This window comes from Hylobates moloch, unplaced genomic scaffold (genome assembly GCF_009828535.3).
Source record: "Hylobates moloch isolate HMO894 unplaced genomic scaffold, HMol_V3 SCAFFOLD_15, whole genome shotgun sequence".
In the NCBI taxonomy this organism is placed as follows: Eukaryota; Metazoa; Chordata; class Mammalia; order Primates; family Hylobatidae; genus Hylobates; species Hylobates moloch.
Genome location: NW_026652290.1, coordinates 77,811,946 through 77,837,416, shown reverse-complemented (window position 1 = coordinate 77,837,416; position 25,471 = coordinate 77,811,946). Strand labels below are relative to the sequence as shown.

The window sequence follows — 25,471 nt, the reverse complement described above, 5'->3', positions numbered from 1 at the left end:
AAGCGCGCCGGAGGACCCGCCAGGTTTGTCTTTAGTGCTGGGGGAAGGGAGGCGGGCACGCAGTTTGAGGTCCCGCGCTTAGACCTGCGCAGAGAAAAACCCTGGAAAAGAGACGGTTACGAAAGCATGTGAGAAGAAAATCTAGAGGGCTCTGGAGTTGCCAGAGAGCCCTCCGAAGGGCTTGAGCGTACCCACAATCTCCATTAGTTCGCTTCCAATCCACCACCAATCCCACACCCCAGACAGGCAGGCAGTGTGCTTGGTAGGCATGCTTAGAGAAATCTGCCTTAGCACCCACTTTCTAAGATTGTTTCTAAGCTCCTCCAAATAGAAACTCTGGGGCTGACTTCTCTTGCCTCTGACTTGCAGAGTGGAGTGAGCACCAGACACAGCCGGTTTCACTAGCTGTGAAACCACAGACCACCCCATTCTTCTCAGTATAGACCCTTTTTATTGTCAGCCTCTCTAGGCTGTAGCTTCTTCTTAACCTAGGAACATTCTCACCTTTAAAAACAAACCCTCCACAACCTTAATTTCATTTTATACAGTACCTACTGTACCCCAGGGACTTCACACACATTAGTCTCATTTAATCTTCACACCACACCTACAAAGTAGGTATTAGTCCCATTTTCTGGATGAGGAAACAAAGGTTTCCTTGGACGTTTAGCACAGTTCACTCAGCATCACACACAAATGGCAGAACTAGAATTAAAATTCAGACCTGACTCTAGAGCTCCACTGCCCTGTACCATGAAGTTTCTGCTTCCCTTTACAAACTTTCAAGAGTAATATGGACTCTTTTCTCACTTCCCATATTTTCCTAAAAACATCTTAATCTGGCCTGCACACAGCAGCTTTTAATTAAAATTGCACTTAAACTCACCAGGGATCCAAGTGCCAAATCCAGTGGGGATTTTCAGCTCTTATGAAACTTGACCTTCAATTTTCATTGCTGCATTGATTATTCCCTCATTCTTGAATCACTCTCCTCCCTTGACTACCAGGACTTGGACGCTGGTTGCATATAATGACTTATTCTGTGCTTATTTCCTGGTCTATAGAGAAGGGGATAATAAAATTGGTACCTATCCACATAGGTTATAAAGAAGATTAACTTGAAATGTTCACAACCATGTCTGGCACAATGCAGTCAGTAAATGTGAGCTGTCATTACCTTTAGGACAAAAGCAACATTTACAATCCAGTCTCTCACCTCCCTTTTTTTTTTTGAAACGAAGTCTCACTCTGTTGCCCAGGCTGGAGTGCAGTGGCGCGATGTCAGCTCACTGCAACCTCGGCCTCTCGAGTAGCTGGGACTACAAGCGCCCACCACCATGCCTGGCTAATTTTTGTATTTTTAGTAGAGACGGGGTTTCACCATATTGGTCAGGCTGGTCTTGAACTCCTGACCTCATGATCCACCCACTTCGGTCCCCCAAAGTGTTGGGATTACAGGCGTAAACCACCACGCCCGGCCACTTCTCTCCCTTATTAGGATGGCATGCTAATCATGCTTGCAAAAACCCCAAGCATGCCGTCTTCACATTTCTATTTGTCTCCACATACGCTAGCTCTTCTGCATGAAATACTATTCCTTTCTTTGACCACCTGGAAAATCTCAAGGGTCAACTCCTCTGAGTAGACCTCTAAGCCTAATCCACTAAGTCCCAAAGGACCCCGTGCCTGTCATTGTTGGAAGATTCATTTTATGACAAATCGTTTCTCCTCTAATTTTAAACACCCAAAACACGGGGTTTTTAATTGACCCCTTTGAACACAAGGACTAAAATATTTGTTGAATAAACCACTGACTAGTTTTCCCCTCTAAGTAAATCCAAGACTAGATTACAACAATGCTTTTCAAAAATTGGTATGTATACAAAATATCTGATGATCTTGTTAAAAAGCAGATTGATTCCAATTCTGAGGCAGGACCTAAGATTCTGCATTTCCAACAAGCTCCTGGGTGATTCTGTGGGTGACTTTTTGAGGAGCAAGAGACTAGAGGACTTCATCTAGTTTCTTAAAATACTGGGATTCTAAATTCATTTAACATAGCCTTAAAAAAAAAAAGGCACTAGATTTAAAACGAACAACTGAAATTAGAAAGCGAAGAGGCAATACCAAAGTTCTCACAAATGTTAAGAGATTAATCCAGTCCATTCCCTGTGCCTCATTTCATTTTCTTATTTTAGCTGAGCCTGTAAAACTGGCTCAGCAGACTAGGGACTGGTACCCTCGAGACTAAAAGAATATGAAAGGTACAGAGAAGTCCAGAAACCCATACAAGGTGTGACATTAGAGATGGGAACATCTAGATGAGAAAATAGTTTAAGTATCTCAAAAATAGAAACAGCATGGGTCAATGATTTCAAGGACTATCCACAAAGCAGATTAAGCATGTAGGATAATCAAAATGTTCAAGAAAATTGTCTTATATAGTATCACTAAGATTTATTTCCAAATTATCATAAGTTTCAAAAAGGGAGAGAGGCATTTCTCTTGAGAATACAAATCTATAATAGAGCTCAACAGTGCCTCTGTTACATATCAGATCTTTAAAATTGTTGCCGTCTTCTAAAAATTTTAGGAAAATACATTACACCAAGGGTGATATTTAACTGCAATAATGATGGTTTATTGGGAGAATCATTTGAAAGCAAACATGCCAGACAGTATTATGGTTGGTACAATTACCAAAATCCTATTAATATAATACTAATAGTATGGTTAAGATTTGAAGGTGGGGCTGGGCGAGGTGGCTCACACCTGTAATCTAGTACTTTGGGAGGCCGAGGTGGGCGGATCACAAGGTCAGGAGTTTAAGACCAGCCTGGCCAACACAGTAAAACCCTGTCTCCTCTAAAAATACAAATTAACCGGGTGTGGTGCCGGGCGCCTGTGATCCCAGCTACTCGGGAGGCTGACGCAGAATTGCTTGAACCCGGGAGGAGGAAGCTGCAGTGAGCCGAGATTGCGCCACTGCACTCCAGCCCAGACAACAGTGCTAGAGTCCATCTAAAAAAAACAAAAACAAAAACACAACTTGAAGGTGGTATCACAGTCCTGGGTTCCAATAGGATTATGTCGTAGGAAGCATTGGAACAGATTTGAACCCAGCTCATTATGACCACAGTTAAATTATACAATCATTCTACACTTGTTTCCTGTAAAATCGAGATGCCAAGATTTCATGACTTCTGCAAAGATTTCAACAATAGAAATGACCAATTATGACATACAAGAGCCCAAAAAATGTTTCTCCTACCTTTGTTGTCCTTGTTATATATACCTTGATATCAATATATATAAACCTCATTGTTGATACTGGAAAAACACCAACTGACTGCCCAAGTCCCTCATTTTTCAGGGTCATAACTGGTTTAATAGCACAATTAATGGAACACTTAATGCAAATGCCAAGGACAATGCTAAAGGCCTTTCATTATTTCACTTAACTTTTAAAAAAGCCCCACTCATAATCCCAGCACTTTGGGAGGATGAGGTGGGAGGATCACTTGAGCCCAGGAGTTCAAGACCAACCTGGGCAACATACATAATGAATCCCTGTCTCTACAAAAAACAAACCTTGTTTGGATTTCCTTTTGACAAAACTTACTACATCCAATTAAGGGAAGTAGAGTGCACATCTAAAATCTTCCTATTTAACTGATTACCCGAGTATGATACCATTAGAACTATCAATGCCTGTAACTTCCCTTGTTCTAAAACATACTAATAGTAGTATTAAAATAGTCAATGGGCCAGTAACCTGCCAAATAATGAATTACCCCTGGGAAATTAAAGACCTAGTGGCTCTAATAACCAGTTAACAATTACACTCAATGTTTTAATCTTGGCTCTGGTTTGCTATGGAATCTTTCATTAAGCATTTAAAAGGTGGTTTTAAAAAATAAAAACCCTGATAACCACCTTTGGAGTAGCTCAAATTATAGAGAAAGCAATGGTAGAAGCCAGCAAAAACTCAAACAAGGTGTAGTCATTGCCAATTTACTCCTAAAGACATTTTTTTTGTAAAATATTGCAGATGGGCAAGCTGAAAATTCTCATCGTATAGAATTAAAAAGCACAATGAATAAAATATTAGTTAATAAAACTATAAGGATGCTCACCCCAGCTAGATGTTTTTTGAATATGCAAACATTTAAAACATCATTGCACAGCTTAAGTCAACATGGACAAATGCCAAAGTTGAAAAATATAAAGGTAGGACACAGTAAATACCTACTTTATGCCAATTCCCATTCTAGGTACACTTAAGTTTTTGAGTCTTTCATTTGAGCCTTTCGAAGTTGTCAAATACAATCTGGATAAAGAAACAAAACACTTGCCCCTTTTCCCATGACTGCCACCATCTTGTTCTGCGGGCACAGAGGGAACTCACAGGTGTTCTGGGTCTAACACAGTAGCACAATACGACAGGCATAGTGGTGGAGGAATGTTGTGGGCACACATGATGGTGACCCCCAAAAGGTGACTACACTAAGCCAGCCCCCACAGATCCCCATCTTTTTGGCCTTCCTCTTCAATCTCTCCTTGGTTACACCCCTTATTTTGTTCCTCTTATTTTCTGTGCTTCTCTCCCTCTTTTCTCACTTTTCCAATCCGTTTCTCCTTTTCCCTTCACTATTTCTGCCACCCATCTCCATATGCTTCCCCATACAAGAAAAAATTATCTAGTACCAAGCAGAAACCAATGACATATTTTATTTTCAAAATTATTAGACTTCAACAGTTAAATGACTCAGATGCAGAGCAACCATTGGGTAAATTGTAATTTTTTTATTGGAAAACAAATATACAACTTGGAATGGATTTTGAGGCAAATTGTGCCATAAGCAGATTTTAAGTGGCTAAACAAAGTTTAAAAAGCAAGTAACAATAAAAGAAAATGTTTCTGGTACAGGACCAGCAGTACAAAAAAATAGTGTACGAGTACCTGGATAATACACCCGTTTTGCAATAGTGCAACTTTTAAGTACATATTGTTGACTGTCCATAGTCCACGCAGAGTTACAACTCCACACTTCAACAACAACATGCTGACAGTTCCTAAAGAAAACTACTTTAAAAAAGGCATAACCCAGATGTTCCCTCATTTGACCAACTCCATCTAAGTTTAGATGTGCAGAAGGGCTTAGATATATCCAGAGTAAGCCACATGCAACATGTTACTTGATCAATTTTCTAAAATAAGGTTTTAGGACAATGACAGTAAGATAAGGGAAGAAAACATGGAGGTATGAAGTCCTAATTACTATACATGCATATTTTTTTTGACAGTAGGGAGAAACCGTTTACAGATAAGTTACAAACAAAGAAAAGGCAAATAAACAATTTTGTACAAGAAATTTAACACATTCTGTACAAGGTCTTCACTTTGCTGTCATCATTTGTACAAACTCTGAAAAACAAGAAGTACACAAAAAATTTGAGTCAATAGCAAAAGACAAAAAAAAAAAAATCACATTTACTCAATTACTGAGTACTCCTTCCATTCCTCTCTTTCCTCAGAATTAACATTAAGTACAGAGGGAAGCTAGTTTATTGCCCAGGCTGGAACTTCATTAACCATAACTATTCAGGATTATTAATAAGAGCCAAATTAACGCTTTAGATAGGCCAATATAAAAAGAGCATTCTTGGCTCTATCTTAGTTTAGACTTGAATTTTAAGTCTGCTGGATTACAAGACAATATTCTAAATTCAGTGCTATGGGCTAGGTTTAATTTTTATAATATTAAATTTTATGCTCTTTTCTAAGTTAAGTAGTTACATCATGAAAAACATACAAAGTTTTACTGAAAATCCTTCAATTTCTAAATGCCTTGCTTCCTGATATGGCCATCTTAAAGTTAATAGATACGATACTTTTGAAGTACATGTAAACTGCAGTTTCAGACTAAAGCCAATTAAAGAAAAATGATAATACAGTGCGGGGAAAGAAAGTCACATTAATTTCATTTTAGGAAACTCGTAATAAGTTTGCTTTCCACATTGTTCCACAATCCAACACAAACACTGAACAGTGCTTCTCAAACTTTATATATGAATCACCCCAGAATCCTATTAAAATGCTGATTCCAGGTGTAGGGGTAGAACCTGATAGTAAGTATTTCTAAATTAAGTTCTCAAGTCAGAGCAATGTTACCTAGTCTGTAGACAACACTCTGAATTTTAAGAAGGTTAAATATTAGTAACTGTTTTAGCATCCTAATTTGGGGGGAAGGGTCACTAATTTCGATCAGTTACCTAACAAGCACCTCTTATCTTAAAAATCAAAGTGAAGAATGAGGTGATGAGAGTGAAAGATTTACCTTCATAGTTTACTTGACCATCACCATCAATATCTGCTTCCCTGATCATTTCATCAACTTCTTCATCTGTTAACTTCTCTCCAAGGTTTGTCATCACATGGCGAAGTTCTGCAGCACTAATATAGCCATTGCCATCCTAGCAAAAAATTTAGTATAGTTTCTGAGTAAAATTACACTTGAGAGTTGGAATGGAAATTAAGTTTACTACTAAATTTCACATTGGGGGAAAAACATACTTTAGAAATGCATACAAATCTACACAGTTGACCTACAAATGTCATTAAGAGCCAAGCAAAATGTCCTATATTGAAATTACTATTTCCTAGTCCCAAAGTCAAGTGACACCTCCTTTGACAAGATGAATGCAATACATATATTAGAAAATCTATACTGAATTCTTAAAAAGCTTTTGCTTGATAATTAAAATACATTGGTAAATCGTCAAAAAAAAAAAAAAAAAGTCTTCATGAGTCCTGGTATCTTCATTTCATCCTCAAAATTTAACATATCCAGTCCTTGACCCACCTTATCAAACACACGGAATGCTTCTCTAATTTCTTCTTCACTGTCTGTGTCTTTCATTTTTCTTGCCATCATTGTCAGAAATTCAGGGAAGTCAATTGTGCCATTACCTGAAATGGTTTAGTTGAAACATCAGAGCAGAATGTAAGTATCACTTCTTCAACCCCTCCCACCCCCCAAAATTAAAGACTTACCATCAGCATCTACTTCATTAATCATGTCCTGTAACTCTGCTTCTGTGGGATTCTGCCCAAGAGACCGCATAACAGTTCCCAATTCCTTTGTTGTTATAGTTCCATCACCATCTTTGTCAAATAGCGAAAAAGCTTCTTTGAATTCTGTTTGAAAGAAAGACCACAATCCAAATGCACAGATTAATAATAAAATGTAACCTGAATGAAATGTATTACTCAGTGGTGGGATCGTGCCAGTGAATAGCCACTGCACTTCAGCCTGGCCAAACTCTAAGACCCTGTCTCAGAAAAACCCAAAAACTTTAAATGGAAAAATACCAATGGAGGTAGCAACTGAAATGTGACTTTGATTCCTAAAGATTAACCAATCTTTATGATACCTTATGATAATATTTCAAATATATCTTTGGCCAATCATACCACTGTACTTTCATGCTAATCTAAATAAAATTATCCTAGGTTTACAGAGGAAAAGAACCAAATCCCCAAATGACTGGCTCCTCTATCTGTCACTGAAGCTGCTCTGTGGAACATAATTCAAAATTACAGACCTAACCTACACTCACAAAACAAAAATAAGACTATTGGTAACCAAATATGTATTTCTACAGAGTAATTAAACTGTTTCTGTATACTGTGTTTAGAATTAGCCACTACGTCTAAATCAATCACCTACTAAATTAAAACAGGCTACTTTCCCTTTCTAGTAATGCAGGAGAAGGGACTATATAAACAGTCTATAACAATGGGCTGATCAAGATATGAAATGTCCAGTTTTCGCTAAATATATGTCACTGAGAACAAAGATCATTTTGAGCTTTCTTTGGAATATTAAAACCCCAACCTTATATAGTGAAAGTGATTATTCCTTAAGATCTTGTTGTGATAGTATGTTCCTTCTTGCTGGTTTTTTTTTTTTTTTTTTTTTTTTTGAGACGGAGTTTCGCTCTTGTTGCCCAGGCTGGAGTGCAATGGTGCAATCTCGGCCCGCCGCAACCTCCACCTCCCAGGATCAAGCAATTCTCCTGCCTCAGCCTCCCAAGTAGCTGGAATTACAGGCATGCACCACCACGCCCAGCTAATTTTCTATTTTTAGTAGAGACGGGGTTTCTCCACGTTGGTCAGGCTGGCCTCGAACTCCCAACCTCAGGTGATCCGCCTGCCTCTGCCTCCCAAAGTGCTGGGATTACAGGGCATGAGGCACTGTGCCCGGCTATATGTTCCTTCTAATACATCACTAGATTACATGGAAACCTCCTGCTGGTGCAACACTCCAGACTACCTGGCTTCATTCACCATTTACAGATAAAGAAACTAAAACAGGCCGGGCGCGGTGGCTCAAGCCTGTAGTCCCAGCACTTTGGGAGGCCGAGGCGGGCGGATCACGAGGTCAGGAGATCGAGACCATCCTGGCTAACACGGTGAAACCCCGTCTCTACTAAAAATACAAAAAATTAGCCGGGCGCGGTGGCGGGGCGCCTGTAGTCCCAGCTACTCGGGAGGCTGAGGCAGGAGAATGGCGTGAACCCGGGAGGCAGAGCTTGCAGTGAGCCGAGATGCGCCACTGCACTCCAGCCTGGGCGACAGAGCAAGACTCCGTCTCAAAAAAAAAAAAAAAAAGAAAGAAAGAAACTAAAACAGGCCAGGTGCAGTGGCTCACACCTGTAATCCTAGCACTTTGGGAGGCCAAGGTGGGCGGACTGTCTGAGCTCAGGAGTTCCAGACCAGCCTGAGAAACACGGTGAAACCCCGTCTCTACTAAAACACACACACACACACCCCCCTGAGAAACACGGTGAAACCCCATCTCTACTAAAACACACACACACAGACACACACACACCCCTAGCTGGGTGTGGTGGCCTGCGCCTGTAGTCCCAGCTACTTGGGAGGCTGCGGCAGGAGAACTGCTTGAACCCGAGAGGCGGAGGTTGCAGTGAGCCGAGATCACGCCACTGCACTCCAGCTTGGGCAACAGAGTGAGACTTGTCTCCAAAAAGAGAAAGAAACTAAAGCAGACTAACTTTGATACTGCAAAGTTATACCAATGAGTAAATAATACAGCTAGTATTTTCCAAGTCAGTCATTTTCCAGAAGATATTAGACCCTATCAGCAAACGAATACAGAAAGTTTCCAAATTCATGGGCCCATTAAGCTTTCCCAACATAGGCATACATTTGAGAATGTTTATGTGACACGTTTAAGAAATGGTGTACCTTCTTTACAGTCCAAGGCCAATTTATTCCCTGCCTGCTTATCCCTACTCCAATTCGCATACACCTTCCAGTTTCATTCCATATTACCTCTTCCCTGGACTCAACTATTCTTCCACTAATTTGCCCATTAACACGTAAGTATCTTCACATCGCTTAGCCTAAAACTAAACTGAAACCTTAGTTATATTTTAAGTGCTTGCCCTTATCCCTTCCCGAATTTTAGAAGGCACTACTACTCATACCAATTTCCTATCTCCAAACAATCCACTATTTTAAAATGACATACTGCTCCAACTCACCTGAAAATGCTGAGTTTACCAATGACCACTAGTCAGTCACCCAATCCATCAAGTATGTTTCAGTGTGAAGCCATATGGCATAAAAACTAAAATGAGATTTTGTAACTTGACTACTGGGTTAGAATTTCCTAGCTCTGTTCCTTCTTCTGGCAATGCAATCTGGACAAGTTACTAAACCTTTCTGCCTCAGCTTCCTCATTTCTGTGAAATGACATAAATGTGCCCAGTAAGTGGGGTGACACAGTATACCATGCCCACAAGGGGTATTCACCTGGTCATCCCCCATAAAAAAATTAGTGTGTGTAAAACACTTAGAACTATGTCCAACAAATAAATACTTAATAAATGTCAAGATAAAGACTATCTCATTTTCTTGCAGCATCCAAAACTGCATGGAAAAACTCTCAAAACTTCTCTTGGCCTTCATAACAGTACTCTGATTTTCCTCCTACCTACCACATACTACCAAAGGCTCTTACTCCTGTCTCTTATGTCTAGATGTGACCAATTTTATCCTTTTTTTCCACTCCTTGGCCACTTTATCTATACCCACTTACAACCAAGATATCTTTAGTCTACCCATCTTGCTCAATAAATATCTTTATTTCTGGCTGTCTACAGGATATAGCTCCCCTGGCTGATCACAAGCAAAACATGAAAATGAATTCTATACTCCCAAGCAACCCTAAAGATACTAGCAAAAGCCCAAGAGCCACTTTTAACTCTTTCAGTCTGAAATCTGTCAACAAGTCTCCAATTCTATCATTTAAATACTGCCTGATTTTTCCTCCATCTCTACAACCAGTATTTTGGTTCAAGGCTCCATCATCCTTTGCCGGGGCTATTACAATTGCCTCCTAACTGCATTCTTTCTTATTTAAATATTACTGGTTTGTAGAGGAACTCACCTAATACCAATCAGAAGGTTCGTACCACACTAATTGATTTTATGAAAATAGTATACAGTGCTAACCTAGACCAACCTAATGACAAAAATAGATCAGGGAGTCTCCACCTATAAATAGCACAATTGATAAAGACATTTCAATTTTACTGTTTTTAAACAGAATGTAGAAATATCTAGAAATACATACATTGGAGTTCAGACACATTGCACCTTTCACTTAATATAGGTTACAAGAAAATTAAGACTTTGAGGTATTTGTTTATATTACATTCTCTGCTATGGGTATCTTTTACCACCACCATTAGGTGCCTAAATTCCCAATGTTTAATTAGCAGTAATCACCTTTCTATTATAACAAAAAGCTAAATACTGGAAGATGCATAGTGTAAGATTATGTATAACTTTCAGGAAATTTAAAAATCTAGTTAACACTTAAAATGTTTGCTAGAATAAGTAAAATGCAGAAAATAAAACCGTATCTATGCTAATACTATGTTATTCATTCAAGAAAGGAACAAATAACATTTCTTTTAAAGGTCAAGGTTTATTCCAAATTTCTACTTGTATTTTTATACTAAAGAGTAAAAAATACCCGTAAAAACTCAAAATAATAAACCCCAAAGTAAAATTTTAATTCACCTGCCTTTACAGTTTACCTGTACTTCAAAACTAGCACAATCTTTACGTATACAAGCATATAATTCTAAACAGTAACTCCCAGGAACGACTTGAAATTAATCGAAGAGTCAAAACCTAAACACACAATAAAGAAAACAGGTCCTGAATGCCACAGAACAGCTATCTTCTACGTAATTGATAGGTATAAGGAAACTACCAAAATCCATTTTAGCTGACCAAATTGAAACTTCCAGAAAAATCTATTACTTGAGTTTTATTTATTCATTAGCAACCCCAAGGCCCTTCCCTAATTAGTTTATTCCCTAAACATATAATTTTATTAAAATAACATGTTTTAAAAATTTTATTAAAATAGGTTATTATCACAAAACAATTACAGAACAAATCAAATGACTGTTTATTAACTTCTATTTCTTCACAAACTTCTGAACTTAATAATCCCTTAAAGATCATGTACTGGATGGAACTCTTTTGGCACTTCATGCAATTGTTGCTATACATTGAGTAATATTATTATTTTTATCAAACAAATTTGGACCTTGAAAATTTAATGAAAGTTTAGGCACAGACTTCTTAAAGAAAAAAATACTGTACATTTTTCCTATCAATACTGCACATTTTTCCTATCAGTCTTCCAAAAGTCAAACAGCAACAACTAATGACATCATGGCAGAGTTATCAACAAAATGAACTTGTTAGTGATGTCATACTAGACTGGAATGCTCTATACAACCAAGTAATATAAAAAATTTTAGGCCAGGTGCAGTGGCTCATGCCTATAATCCCAACACTTTGGAAGGTCGAGGTAAGCGGATCACCTGACATCAGGAGTTCAAGACCAGCCTGGCCAACATGGTGAAACCCCATCTCTCCTAAAAATACAAAAACTAGCCGGGCGTGGTGGTGCGCACCTGTAATCCCAGCTACTTGGGAGACTGAGCCAGGAGAATCGCTTGAAGTTGGACGGCAAAGGTTGCAGTGAGCCAAGATCATGCTACTGCACTCCAGCCTGGGCAAGAGAGTGAAGCTCTGTCTCAAAAAATTTAGGAACTTCATCTAAACAAGGATGTTGGCGGTCACCAGCACTTAACAAATTTAAAAAAAATTTTTTCTTTTTTTTTTTTTTTTTTTTTTTGGACAGAGTCTTGCTGTGTTGCCCAGACTGGTCTTGAACTCCAGGGCTCAAGCAATTCCACTGCCTCAGCCTCCAAAAGTGTTGGGATTAGACAGGAGCCACCATGCACAGCCACCAACAATTACAATTTACCAGATTAAAAAATTGCCTTCATCTCAAAGGTAAACACTGAAATATACCAAATTTGGGAGGATGGGACTTGGAGAGTAGGCAGAAATCTTAGGATAGTAGTGCCCTAGAACTTTATGTTACACACTCATTGAGAATAACATTTACTCAAGAAATATTCAATGATTACTATGTAGCAGGTACTGGGCCTACAAAGTAGAACAAAAAGGTCCCTGACTGCACATGATTTTTATTTTAGTAGCATAAAAGTTTTGGTTCCTCTGCCCTAAATCTTAACTGAAACCTGGAGGTCCAAGGAATGGCTTTAAAGAAATCTGTGGTCTAGGAAAAGGTGGAGTAAGAAGAGAACCTAAGAACAGATTTTTTTCCCTCTACTCCCACTGGAAACCTAATTTTATGATGAAAGCCAAGAAAAGACAGGATTTAACTTAAAGACAATAAAGAGAACAGGTCCTGAATGTCACGGTTTTGATGAACCACCAGTATTCTTTATAAGAATTCTATCAGGCCGGGCATGGTGGCTCACACCTGTAATCCCAGCACTTTGGGAGGCCGAGGCGGGTGGATCACCTGAGGTTGCGAGTTTGAGACCAGCCTGACCAACATGGAGAAACCCCATCTCTACTAAAAATACAAAAATAGCCAGGTGGTGCATGCCTCTAATCCCAGCTACTCGGGAGGCTGAAGCAGAACTGCTTGAACCCGGGAGACGGAGGTTACGCCATTGCATTCCAGCCTGGGCAACAAGAGTGAAACTGTCTCAAAAAAAAATTTAAAAATAAAAATGCTATCAATCACTGAAGAGGGATAGGGATCCTCTTATATTCAATAGACACAAACTTTTTTTTTTTTTTTTTGAGACGAAGTCTCACTGTTGCCCAGGCTGGAGTGCAGGGGCACGATCTCGCCTCACTGCAACCTCTGCCTCCCAGGTTCAAGTGATTCTCCTGCCTCAGCCTCCTGAGTAGCTGGGATTACAGGCAAACGCCACCACGCCTGGCTAATTTTTGTATTTTTAGGAGAGACGGGGTTTTACCACGTTGGCCAGGCTGGTCACGAACTCCTGACCTCAAGTGATCCGCCTCGGCCTCCCAAAGTGCTGGAATTACAGACGTGAGCCACTGCGCCCGGCCAACAAACTTTCTTTTTAAAGAGTTGTGTGTTTAGGAGAGCAGACCATCAACTATGCAATAGGCACACTGACTAACACGTTTTCTACCCTAAAGTGAACATGCTGTACTGCATACAGTAGGTGCCACTACCTGACTGGGAATATTGAGAAATGTATTAGAGAAGGTCAGAGTTTAAGAGTGAAGTATTAGATAGCCTGAGATAGTTTGGGAAGGAGACAGTATATTTATAAAAAAAACTACTTCAGAAAAACATTTTGATGATACATTTACTTTGTAGAGATGGAGTCTCACTATGTTGCCCAGGCTGGTCTCAAACTCCTGGGCTCAAGTGATCCTGCTGCCTCAGCCTCCCAAAGTGATAAGATTACCAGCCATCAGGACCAAGGTCTGTTTTTTTTTGTTTGTTTGTTTGTTTTTTTTTTTGAGGAGACATGAGATCAAATAGGTGATACCTTTAAAACAGTGTTAACTCAACAAAAAAAATTATTCCCAAAACTGTTTGCTTTTTGTTCATAACATTCAATACATGTAATTTACCAACCTCAGAAAGTAAAAACTAAGTTTAAGTCAAATTACACAATAAGTAAAAATAAAACCTGCTTAAATTTGTCTTTAATAATAATAGCTTTCTACCTACAGTCCTATCAAATAGTATTTGAGGTGACTAGTGTAATTCTGGTATCCCCCAAATTTCTATATGCTTATGGGAAGTGGGGAGCTTGCTTTAAATGGGCTATATAGTTCCAACTGGGCTTCTCAGTTTTCTCCAGCATTAGAAAAAGTGCTCAAGTGCTTTTGAGCTCTTATCAAACCCTTCCTGCCTACTGTGAAAACTGGCAAATAAACTGCTTGGTGCTCGTGCTAATAAAAGTCTCAAATGAAAACAAAGGAACAGTTTGCAAAGCATTTCAACACTACAATAAAAACAAAACAAAAAAAACAACTCCAGCAAGGGGGGGGGGGGAGTTTCCCCAACATTGACATTAACCAGCCATCTCAAGTATAAGGATAAATCAAAAGTATTAACGTTCTATGGCATGGCATAAAGAGAACATGACATCAGGTTTTATGTAATAATTTTGCATACTTCCATAGCAAACTAAAAGGGACAAAATTTAAGCAGCTTCATTTCAACAGCTGTCACTGCTTTTTAAGAGAAAAATCCATACTGCTACAGTGACATTTATAAAATAGAATGCCAACTTCTTAAATTTTTTCACTTGAGAAATGGTTATTCCCTGATTGATTATATATGCAATTCTTAGGTTAAAATGTTAGCTAATTTTAACTAGGGTAAATTCAATGTTCCTTTTTTGATTCTCCATTTCAAGTTGCCTTAGTTACTTCTTGGCCTCCTTTTCTAGAGTGTCAGCTAGCCCAGAATTCCTGTTCTATACTAAGGTAGTCTTCAGAAAACAAAACAAAGACCACCACTACACCACAAGGCTCCAAAGTATATCCACGCAGACTAAAATACATGTCTTTAATTACAATTAGCCCCGCACATCTTCCATCAGCAAGTTTACAATCTCACTTGCCAAAGCAGGTTGAATTACTGTATTATATTATACCCGTATGTTAGTATCCATGACATATACCAAAGTCAGTTATTTCATACAAGTCTCTTATCCTGACATTGGCTATTCAATTTATAATAACAATCTAATGGGTACAACCTAGCTGAGTATTTCTCACCTGCAATCTGCTCTTCAGTCAGTTGGTCAGCCTACAAAGAGATCAAAGAGGTAGGTTAGTGACTTGAGAGTATGTAGATTAGCAGTTACAGAAACAAGTTTAAAACCTTTCAAGGGTTACCATGTACTGTTTCATTTAGTCCAGCAACAAACACATCTGGGTAGAAAATGCACACATCTGGTTTATCTTCAAAGCTAAGCTGTCTTAACTCCAAGTTTAAGATATACAAATACTTCAGAATATTTTTGAAAGTATACTTTAGAATCCAATGGAAACATTGCTTCCTTTTTCAATGTTAGAATAGCTAAACTTAAGCTCACTTCTATTCCAGATATAAATCACCAGAAATTCCCACTGAATCAAAATGCTTCAGGATCACAAAATGAAAATTACTCCCACAAATGGTTAAACATTGTTTTGAAATTAAAGTGATTAAAAAAAAAAAAGGCACAACAAGCTTTTATTCCTTCTCACCCAACAGGCAAAATGCAAAGAATCCAGAGCTCTGAATTACAATACTATAATATTTACCAAATGTTTGAAAGTTCAGCCATCCATTTTCTCTTGGTTTTTAAAATCCCAAAGTAAGCCCAAGGCTTGTGATTTTTTTTTAATAGCACTTGGTTTTCTTCAGAAAATATTTTCTGCCATTTGCTAAAACCCATTATAAATTTTATCCTTTTTTTTTTTTTTTTTTTGAGATGGGGTCTCTCTCTGTCCCCCAGGCTGGAGTGCAGTGGCGCGATCTCGGCTCACTGCAAGCTCTGCCTCCCGGGTTCACGCCATTCTCCAGCCTCAGCCTCCCGAGTAGCTGGGACTACAGGCACCCGCCAACACACCCGGCTAATTTTTTGTATTTTTAGTAGAGACGGGGTTTCACCGTGTTAGCCAGGATGGTCTCGATCTCCTGACCTTGTGATCCGCCCACCTCGGCCTCCCAAATTGCTGGGATTACAGGCTTGAGGCACCGCGCCCGGCCTCAATTTTATCCTTATTCAATCTTAATAAAAACCTTATAATGGTATTATCCCCTATCTTACAGCTAAGGAATGAGGCTAGGTTAAGTGGGAGTGGGGCAGACAAAATTAGTAGAACCAAGATAAAGCACTAAGGTGTCAGACATACCCAGTAACTTTCAGCTTTTAATTCAGAGCACCGTAATATATAAAGATGATTGCAAAATATCCAGACTCCTTGTTGTATTCTTTGAACATGCACTTTCTTTCACTGCTTATTAGTATATACATCCATGAAGCAACCGCTTATGGGGTATTGAGAGGCACAGACAAGAAATAGCCTCCTATCTAAAATCCCTACCAACATGGGAGTCAAGTGTACAATGATTAATCCATTCATTCATTTGTAGGCAAAAGAAAAATAAACATTGCCTGGCTTCATTCTTTTTAAATGAACACACCCCTGGGAAAAGTAACACCTTAATGTGGAATGGCTTCACATTTTCTCTAGGGCACAACATGAGAAAATTCGAGAAGGAATCCAGAAAGTAGTTTATTTTCCCTGCTCAACAATTTTTATTTGACCACGATGTAAATCAAATTCATTAAAAAAAAAAAAAAAGCTGGTAACTTAAAATTGAAGAGCCAATAATTAGGTTCAAATACAGAGTTTGTAAAATAAAATATGTATCCACTTTTATCCCTAAAGTCCAAATCCTCCACCAACAAATATTTGGTGTGAAGTCAGTCACAGATTGTTTACCCAAGGATTAAGGTTTAAAATCCAGTAAATCTACTCAGTTATTTACTTTGTATTAAGAGAAGCTACGTTACTTCAGTTTATTGCATTTTGCAGGACTTCCATCATTCCTGAAAGGAAGGGCAACCTGGCATGCATGGCGTGGGGGGAAAAGCATCAAGTTCTGAGTCACAGGCTAGTATCCCAGCTCTGCCATTTAATAGCTGTGTGACCTTGGATGTGGTACTCATCCTCAGTCAACTTCATTTGTAGCACAAGAATAACAATACGTACCTTGCAGGGTTGTTGTGCAAAGTGAGATGCTATGTACAAAGCTAACCTAAAGAGTTACATGGTAACCATTATCTTATATAAATTAACTAAACAAAGAACCTACAATGTTAAATATCAACCTGACAAGCTCAACTTCCACACAGAATGTAGGCATGCATGGCATTTATTAAGCCCTTTATGGTAAGCCTACTCTATTCAATGTTAACTTTGTTTAAGCTGAGAAAATTTATGCAAACTAAATCCACAAGGTGCAACCCAGCGACAGATGCAGCAGGTGACATCACTTTAAGACTAAAAAAAAGTTTAAATGTGTGGCAGACACTGCAGCCTGTGTGAAAGCTGAAGGATCCTGTACTCTGTACAGGAAAGGAGACAGGTTTGTTCTCTCTACATGGTGGGGAGGGGGGATGAGATTTTGGGAAGGCTACCATATATGAAACATGAGAGGCCTTAGGAAGAAACGAGGATGTTAGCAATTAAGGAACCACTGTCCAATTTTGCTTGGAAAGTCTAAATTTAGGGACCTCAGACCATCACCATCTTGTCTAACTCCCTACCTCTGAGCAAATGCAATCTTGGAAGAGAGATCACAAAAATGAGCTTCAAGGAATGAACTAAGCACCCAAGAGACTAAATTACTCACGTAACCTGAAAGCTCTCAATTTTGCTTGGAAGGTTGAGAAGCTTTTTGTATTTACTACTTATCCAAAGTTCAGGTTTTAGAATAAACTTTTACCAGCAATATCCAGATTAAAGTCTACTATAAATCAAGAAGACTTCCTAGCACTAACTTTCCCAACTGCTACAAAGGCGAATAAATTTGGTTCTTCCTTGTTTCCATGGAGTGCGATTTTCTTAGAAGAACCAGAAGAATTATACTTTTTGGAAAACTCAAGCTTATTAACATGTATGTTTATCTCAGTAAAGTGAAGAATAATTCACTAGAGAGATGACTTGTTCTTTCTTACTCCCTTATTTCTGTAGCTATTGATGTAATTCTTCCCACTGCTCTTGCCACTCCAGAGAAAGTTCCTAGGCATTAGTATACTCTCAGGTTCCTCCCTAGACCTCCTGTACTACAAGGTTCATTTTGGAGAACCACAGGTAATCTGTCAACACTAAGAAGCACGACCCTGTATTACATTAGTGACCTGAAGTGAATACATTATGTACCTATCAAACATTTCCTACATGCCATTCAAAAGTATGCATGAATACTATTGGAGCTTATCTAGTGAAAGGTGGTGTTCTTATCTGAATAAATGTGTGAGCCCACAGATTTGAAATGGAACACAAACTGCTATCCTTCATCCATTCCTGTCTGTTCATTCCCATCAGGTGCTACTTTGATACAACAAAGGATTCCTACGTGAAGTTTTTTTCTACAATTATGGAAGCCAGCATATTTGTTTTACCTATATCAAAAGCAATCTAAATTATTCATTAGGGTAAAAAGACACCTAATTCTGAAGAATAGTACTTACATAGCATCTCTCACCAACAGATCACTGGAACAAAATGGCTTCATAAAAATTAGGGCTATTACTAAAGGCCTAAATTCTAGCTGAAGCTAGAGCTTTCTATATTTTAAAAGAGCCAAATCCATTGATCTTCTGAGCCTAACAGAAATAGGCCTTGGCACTTATAAGAACAATTATTTAGACTCAAGTGACAAACATTTTCTACCTTTTTACATCTTTTACTTACCTAATCACCCTGGCCTCAGTCCTCTTGAAGCAATCCCGTTTTCGGTGAGCATATGTTGACTACACGTAAACTCAAGAGTTACATGAGCAATCTTACTTTCCTTCCATATAAAATTTTTTATACTTTAACTTGGGGTCCTAATTTTTTTATTTTTTGAGAGACAGGGTCTCACTCTGTTGCCCAGGGAGTGCAGTGGTGTGATCATAGCTCACTACAGTCTCCAACTCCCGGGCCCAAGATGATCCTCCTGCCTCAGCCCATTAAGTAGCCAGGACTACACGCACAGGCCACTAAGTCCGGCTAATTTTTTTTTAATTGGATTCTTAATTTAAAATCTCAGTCCTCTAATTATGAAGTTATCTGAAGGCAATTTTCAAATTTACTAATGGTATCTGTCAATTTTTATTAAGATTTTTTTTCGACTTTGTCTCTTATAGTAAGAGCTGTCAATTTAACAGAAAACCCCCAAAGCACCAGTGATGCAAACAATAACTACAAAAGCTTAACACTGAGCAAGGGACCACAAATGCGTAGATAACCAACTCTACCAAGAAAAATCTATTCGAATTACTGATTCAATTATCAAAACTGATTAAAGAAAACTTTATCCTTCATTTATTCCAGAAAAAAAAAGCTTACTCCACAACTTGTAATGTTTATTACATATGCCTATAACTACATCTTAAAGCAAATGTAACCAGCACATTCAAATTCAGAATAATATTTGAAGTATCAAGATGAAGCGAATGCATCAAACGTCAATGAACGCTAGTTTTATTTAAGGTGAACTCCTCTCCCCACACCCATACAGGCTGGAGGTTTCAGTTGGCAAGGATCCCCAACTCCTGTTTAAGATGTCACCTTGCCTCCTGGACACACCCATCGCTGTAACCACTTGGCAGGAGGAACCACAAAGTAAGTATCACAGATTACCGCCCTCATTAGGTGGTTTTTTTTTTTTTTTCTCCAGGAAAGAACATGCTCTCCCAGCCTGAGGTGACCGGAAAATGCTTTAAAAAATTCCCTGCTCCTCCCCCGCATACACTCTTCCATCACAGTATTTGTCAGACAGACATCATACAAACGAAGTGTACGTCAAAACGACCTGGCAACTTCTACACGGAATTTAGGAGTCGTTTTCAAAGCACCAGAAGGGGAGCAATGTTTTCATGTGGTCGTGGTTCTTGAATATTAGGGCTGCACGCTGTTTTCAAGAATAGAATAGAGACGGGGCTCTTCAAAGGCATCCATCCAATTGTTACAAGACCGACTTTCAGAAGGCAGTCACTCCGGAGCTTGCTTCCCCTCCAGCGGGGAACAGGAAACGCCTTGCAGAACCCTAGCTGGAGCCGAACACTCTCCCTAACAAGACGTATATTGCGAGGATGCGCCCCAGACTTCAGGGGTAAAGTTAATTTCTTTCAAAGACAGACACTTTAAAAAGCAACTTTTTTAAAGCATCCGGCCTGGGTGGTGGAAGACGCCCCAGGGCCCCAGATGGAGCAGGAAAATTAGGGTTGCCAGAGGGGGATGGGAAACCGTCGAAGCTCCCCTCCCCCGCCCATCCCCGCCAACGGCCCCGCAGCGCCACAGAGATCTCCGCAGTCCTGCAGGTGCCAGCACAGCAGCTGGAGCTCAAGCGGGACCGAGCGGGGCGGCGGCTCCGGGTCCCGCGCGGCGCTAGCCCGCCCCGCCCCCACCGGCCGCTCCCTGCGCCGCGCGGGCTCGGCCCACACAGCGCGCCGCCCGCCCGCGCGCCCCCTGGATCCCGACACGCGGAGTACGCGGGCTAACTGCGGCGCCGGCGCTCGCCCCAGGGCCCCGCGCGCTCCTCCCGCCCCCTGGGCGCATGGCGGCCGCAAGCGGACAAAGGCGCTTCCTGGCGCTCGCACTAACCGTCGGTTGGGTGGATTGAATCCGGCCCCAGCTTGACCTTTCCAGACGCCCGACAGAAGGCTGTCTGCGCTCCCTCTCTCCCTTCCTTCACTTTCTCTCCTTCCCGTGCACTGGGCTGTCCCTCATCCCGGACCCATCCTCCTCCAGCCAAGCCCCCGAGGAGCTTCGCCACCTCGGGATCTGTGCGTCCGGCCCTCAACTCACTAGAGGAAGCCCCCCTCAGGAGAATGGAGGTGGGGGAGCACCTGCGACACAACCGTCGCGGGCATCCCTGGCCTCTTTCGCGCCATCCCTCTGGCAGAAACCACTCCTTGAAGGTGTAAGGGAGGCGAGTTTCCTTTCTTTAGTCAGTTCGCTCCAGTCTCTTCCCCCCACAGGCCCAGCGCCGGCAGCTCAGCGATGCACTCACCATGCTGCAAGCGCTACCGGTTTCCGAGACGCGACCACACAACCACTCAGCTCGCTCTCTCCCCTCGGACTAATTCGCCTCCTCCGCCCCCAGCGCCTCATAAACACCTCCCTCCGCCAGATCCCTCCGCCGCATCTAGATAACGGAACATCGCAAACGAGTCCCGGCCAACCCCCTCCCCTCAAACTCTTCTCGGGACCCCTTTCTTCACAGTTATTTGGTCTATGAGGCAAGAGATCAAGGAAAGTGGGCGAAAGGATGACGTAAATGGGTTTCATTTCCAGCGAGCCGTTAAAAGGCCGGTGGAGCGGCTCCTGAGGGGCGCTACTTTGCGGCGCGGAGGAGCATCGTGGCGGCGATGCGTGACTAGATGGTCGTTGAGCCGGCCTCTGATTGGCTGGTTTGTACCTGCAATGCGTCACTGGGACTCGCAGCCGCCGCCGGGACGCGGTGCGGCTTCTGCCGTTGCTGCTCGGGCCGCGCAGTCCTGGCAACTGCGCCAGGCGGCAGGGTCTCCTACTCTGCCCTTGGCTGAAGAACCTTCCTCTTCCACGTATCCTTCCCTGCCACACTCACCCAGTTTCCCGCCCCTTATTAAGGGGTAGACGAAAACACCTTAAGCCGATAAAGAATGAAGCTGAAAGATTCCGATAAACGCGTACCCTGAACTCAGCTTTTTAACCTAGTGTTTTGGCCTGATGGAAGCCGCACGTTCTTCATTTCACGCCGTCACAAAACCCATGTAAATCTGCACACGGGCAAATGTAGCTGTTCAGTTGGCAGGCTAATCTCAAAGGGTCTTTCGTTTATACTTCCTCTTCGCGTTCTTTGCCAGGGGTAATTACCAGAAAAGAAAAGTAACTCAAAAGTCACAGTATCCGAGCTTCAGTGGGATAAGTCTCTTGAAATGGCCCCTTGTTATCGTGGGGTTAAAGGGTTCTGGGTTGGACAGAGCTGGGCATGAGTTAGTTGGGTCCCTCTCTCAGATGCATGACCCTGGGTGAGTCATTTAATTTTTAGCCTCACTTGTAAAATACAGGCAATAAGACCTTTCTCGAAAGAATATTGTGGGAATTAGAATTATGCAAAGATTAGAATTAATGTAAAGTGTTAAAGTACCTGGCACAGGGTAGGACTCCAACAATTGGTCACTATAATATGCCTTCCCCTTCATAGGAAATTTGCCCTTTTGGGTTTCTAACTCCACAGATTTAAATGAATATTTTTAAAACCACATAAAAACGGCCGGGCGCGGTGGCTCACGCTTGTAATCCCAGCACTTTGGGAGGCCGAGGCGGGCGGATCACAAGGTCAGGAGATCGAGACCACGGTGAAACCCCGTCTCTACTAAAAATACAAAAAAATTAGCCGGGCGTGGTGGCGGGCGCCTGTAGTCCCAGCTACTCGGAGAGGCTGAGGCAGGAGAATGGCGTGAACCCGGGAGGCGGAGCTTGCAGTGAGCCGAGATGGTGCCACTGCACTCCAGCCTGGGCGACAGAGCCAGACTCCGTCTCAAAAAAAAAAAAAAAAAACCACATAAAAAGTAACTCCTTGGTCTCATCCAAAATAAACAAAGGTGTACATACCTGAAATATTTAACAGGTGGATAGTGAACACCTACTGTGTGAACTCGGTTTGATTATAATTGTAACTATAGAAGGGCTTACGAGATGCAGAGGTGAGGACCTTAGTCCTCTATAGAGGTTCCAAAAAGGGTTCCTAGAGAAGATAACTCCTAAATTGTCTAATGTTATAAAATGGGCTAGGAAACAGCAGGGAGGAAAGAAGGGAGCAAGTTCTGGGTGAAGTAAGTAACAGGAAAGGCCCAGAGGTGTGTAATTGCATGGTATGACGGAGGAGTTGCAAGGGGATAGGCATTACTAAAGCCCAAAGTAGACAGCCAGCCCCGTTAGGCAGAGAGGAGGACGCTGGGAAATTAAAGAGGAATAAGGTTTAAATCTCAAAATGCAGTTCCTTAAGAAGATTGTTGGTAGAATCCAGCTCAGAAAAAAAAAAAAAAAATCATCACAGGCCATATCAAGGTCTGAGAATTTTCCAGTAAAAAGCACAAGCATGTGGACCTTTAAAACCCAGTGAACAGCATTTTTTGCAAGCCAAGGTGAAATCTTGCCTACTGAAGACAGCTCACTACAGAACATTGCCCTGCCCAGCAAGACCATTTCTGATGCTAACAGCTATCTGCACCCACTTGGAAGGCTTCAGTGGAATTTAACCTCCTTTAGCCAAGTTAGACATTTTCTCACACCATCAAAAATCTTTTCTTTGCCAGGCCAGAGGTGGTCCTCTTTCTTTCAGTCATGCAAACCAGGCATTAAATGCTCTTCCAATTAGCATTGGCAACCCTGTGACCTTCTTTTCAGATGAATGACCAGTCAGTGCAAACTCAGGACCCTGTGCTTCTATTGTCCTTGCTAATGTGGTGACGTGATGATGGTGGGGGGAAAGGAGATTTAGTTAACTTTATCCTGTGAATGAAATACCATTAAGACAGAATGTTACTTAAAAGCGGGCACCTCTGCTTCAGAATCTGAGCTGAAAAGGGAGCCCTAAGGCCTCCATTTCATTACTCTGCATTCTGGTAGCTTCCAGGTCTTTCCAAGGTATTCCTCAGAAATTTGTCTCTGATTCCTCCTCAAATCCTCAGATGGAAGAGCTATCAATGATCTTTTCTTTCAACTTAGTCACTAAAAATACTGTCTTTACACAGTACCCCATTAGTGTGCAGTGATTTTACTGCATGAAATTTTTAATGATGGGAAATTGAATGACAAAATGAATAATCACCTCCTCTAGAAAATGAATTTTTAAAAAGATTGATGTCTAGCATATAACAAGTGCATCGTTAAGTCTGAAATACAGGTGCATGCTCAGAGATGTATGTATCCATCTCTAGAGTTTAAAGGCTCCAGGAGCTTTTAAACAAATATTTAGGAGTGAAATACGTTTGTTACAGCAGATACATAAAAGTCCTCCCAGGTTTCTTAGGTTGAATTTCCATAAAGCCTCTCTTGCAGAACTTTCCTTGCTGACCTCTCTGAGAAGAGAAAGAAAATGAGAAAAAAGTCAAGAGTTACATTTAAAGCCATTGTGGTTTATGTGTATTTGAGACTGTTTCAAGTCAATTTATTTATAGAGCATTTGTCTTCCACAACATGACATACAGTGCTGCCTGACTTTGGCAATTGCCACTGAGAAAGTTGGTGATGACCAACATGTCAAGGCCTAGGAGGTGGTTGTCTTTGAATTTTCCTGTCCTGACTGGTAAGACCTTACAGCTCTCTGCCTTTGCCCATGTTGGGAAAGTGAGAATGTACTTCCTCTCCACACCTCTTCCTCAATTTGTAGGTCAGCGATAACACAAGCCCTATCCTTTGACACTTCCTTCCCATAGCTTCCCTCCTCCAGCCATCTGTGCTAATGACCAAGGTGAAGGGCAAAGGGACAATCACAGTAGCATTTTTTTTTAAGACAGGGTCTCACCGTCACCCAGGCTGGAGTACAGTGGTGTAATCATAGCTTGCTATGGCCTCACTCTTGGGCTCAAGTTATCCTCCCGCCTCAGCTTCCTAAGTAGCTGGGACTACAGGCATACACCGCTGCACCCAGCTAATTTTTTTTTTTGAGACAGAGTCTCGCTCTGTCGCCCAGGCTGGAGTGCAGTGGCACAATCTTGGCTCACTGCAAGCTCTGCCTCCTGGGTTCACGCCCATTCTCCTGCCTCAGCCTCCCCAGCAGCTGGGACTACAGGTGCATGCCGCCACGCCCAGCTAATTTTTTTGTATTTTTAGTAGACACGGGGTTTCACTGTGTTAGCCAGGATGGTCTCGATCTCCTGACCTCGTGATCCGCCTGCCTCGGCCTCCCAAAGTGCTGGGATTACAGGCATGAGCCACCGCGCCCGGCAACTCATTTTATTGAGATGGAGTCTCTCTTTGTCGTCCAGGCTGGAGCGCAGTGGCATGATCTCAGGTCACAGTAACCTCCACCTTCCAGGTTCAAGCAATTCTGCCCCCTCAGCCTCCTGAGTAGCTGGGATTACAGGCATCCACCATGACGCCCGGCTTATTTTTGTATTTTTAGTAAAGATGGGGTTTCACCATGTTGGCCAGGCTGGTCTTGAACTCCTGATCTCAAGTGATCCACTCACCTCAACCTCCCAAAGTGCTGAGATAACAGGCGTGAGTCACCGCGCCCCACCTAGACTCTTAATTCCTTTAATCTAGATCAGTTCTCCCACC

At 41.3% G+C, this 25,471-nt stretch overlaps 1 protein-coding gene and 2 long non-coding RNA genes across 5 annotated transcripts; 1 reads left to right on the top strand and 2 right to left on the bottom strand.

Moving 5' to 3' along the window:
- Nucleotides 1–26: 26 nt before the first annotated feature.
- Nucleotides 27–3,212, bottom strand: LOC131381322 (uncharacterized). The gene is made up of 3 exons (XR_009209994.1): nt 2,884–3,212; nt 887–1,058; nt 27–84 (listed from the first exon to the last, which is right to left on the bottom strand). It is a non-coding gene; the product is annotated as an uncharacterized LOC131381322 (long non-coding RNA).
- A 1,574-nt stretch (nt 3,213–4,786) lies between these two features.
- CALM2 (calmodulin 2) lies at nt 4,787–21,301 on the bottom strand. Of its 3 annotated transcripts, none has more exons than XM_032176891.2 (6): nt 21,213–21,301; nt 15,212–15,242; nt 7,058–7,201; nt 6,867–6,973; nt 6,342–6,477; nt 4,787–5,428 (listed from the first exon to the last, which is right to left on the bottom strand). In XM_032176891.2, exons 1-6 carry the CDS (start codon nt 21,213–21,215, stop codon nt 5,400–5,402), a joined length of 450 nt encoding a protein of 149 aa, XP_032032782.1. In that variant the 5' UTR covers nt 21,216–21,301; the 3' UTR covers nt 4,787–5,399. The 3 variants fall into 3 exon arrangements, with proteins under 3 accessions (XP_032032782.1, XP_058284566.1, XP_058284565.1); XM_058428583.1 differs by lacking the exon at nt 21,213–21,301 and adding an exon at nt 21,008–21,023; XM_058428582.1 differs by lacking the exon at nt 21,213–21,301 and adding an exon at nt 20,804–20,819.
- Nucleotides 20,897–21,884, top strand: LOC131381318 (uncharacterized). The gene is made up of 2 exons (XR_009209980.1): nt 20,897–20,985; nt 21,181–21,884. It is a non-coding gene; the product is annotated as an uncharacterized LOC131381318 (long non-coding RNA).
- The last annotated feature ends 3,587 nt before the right edge of the window (nt 21,885–25,471 follow it).

Coding starts and splice junctions, on each gene's coding strand:
- CALM2 (XM_032176891.2), bottom strand. Junction 7,202..15,211: donor GACTGAAGAGCAGATTGCAG/GTGAGAAATACT, acceptor TCTTTCAAACAG/AATTCAAAGAAGCTTTTTCG. Junction 6,974..7,057: donor TAATGAAGTAGATGCTGATG/GTAAGTCTTTAA, acceptor AAACCATTTCAG/GTAATGGCACAATTGACTTC.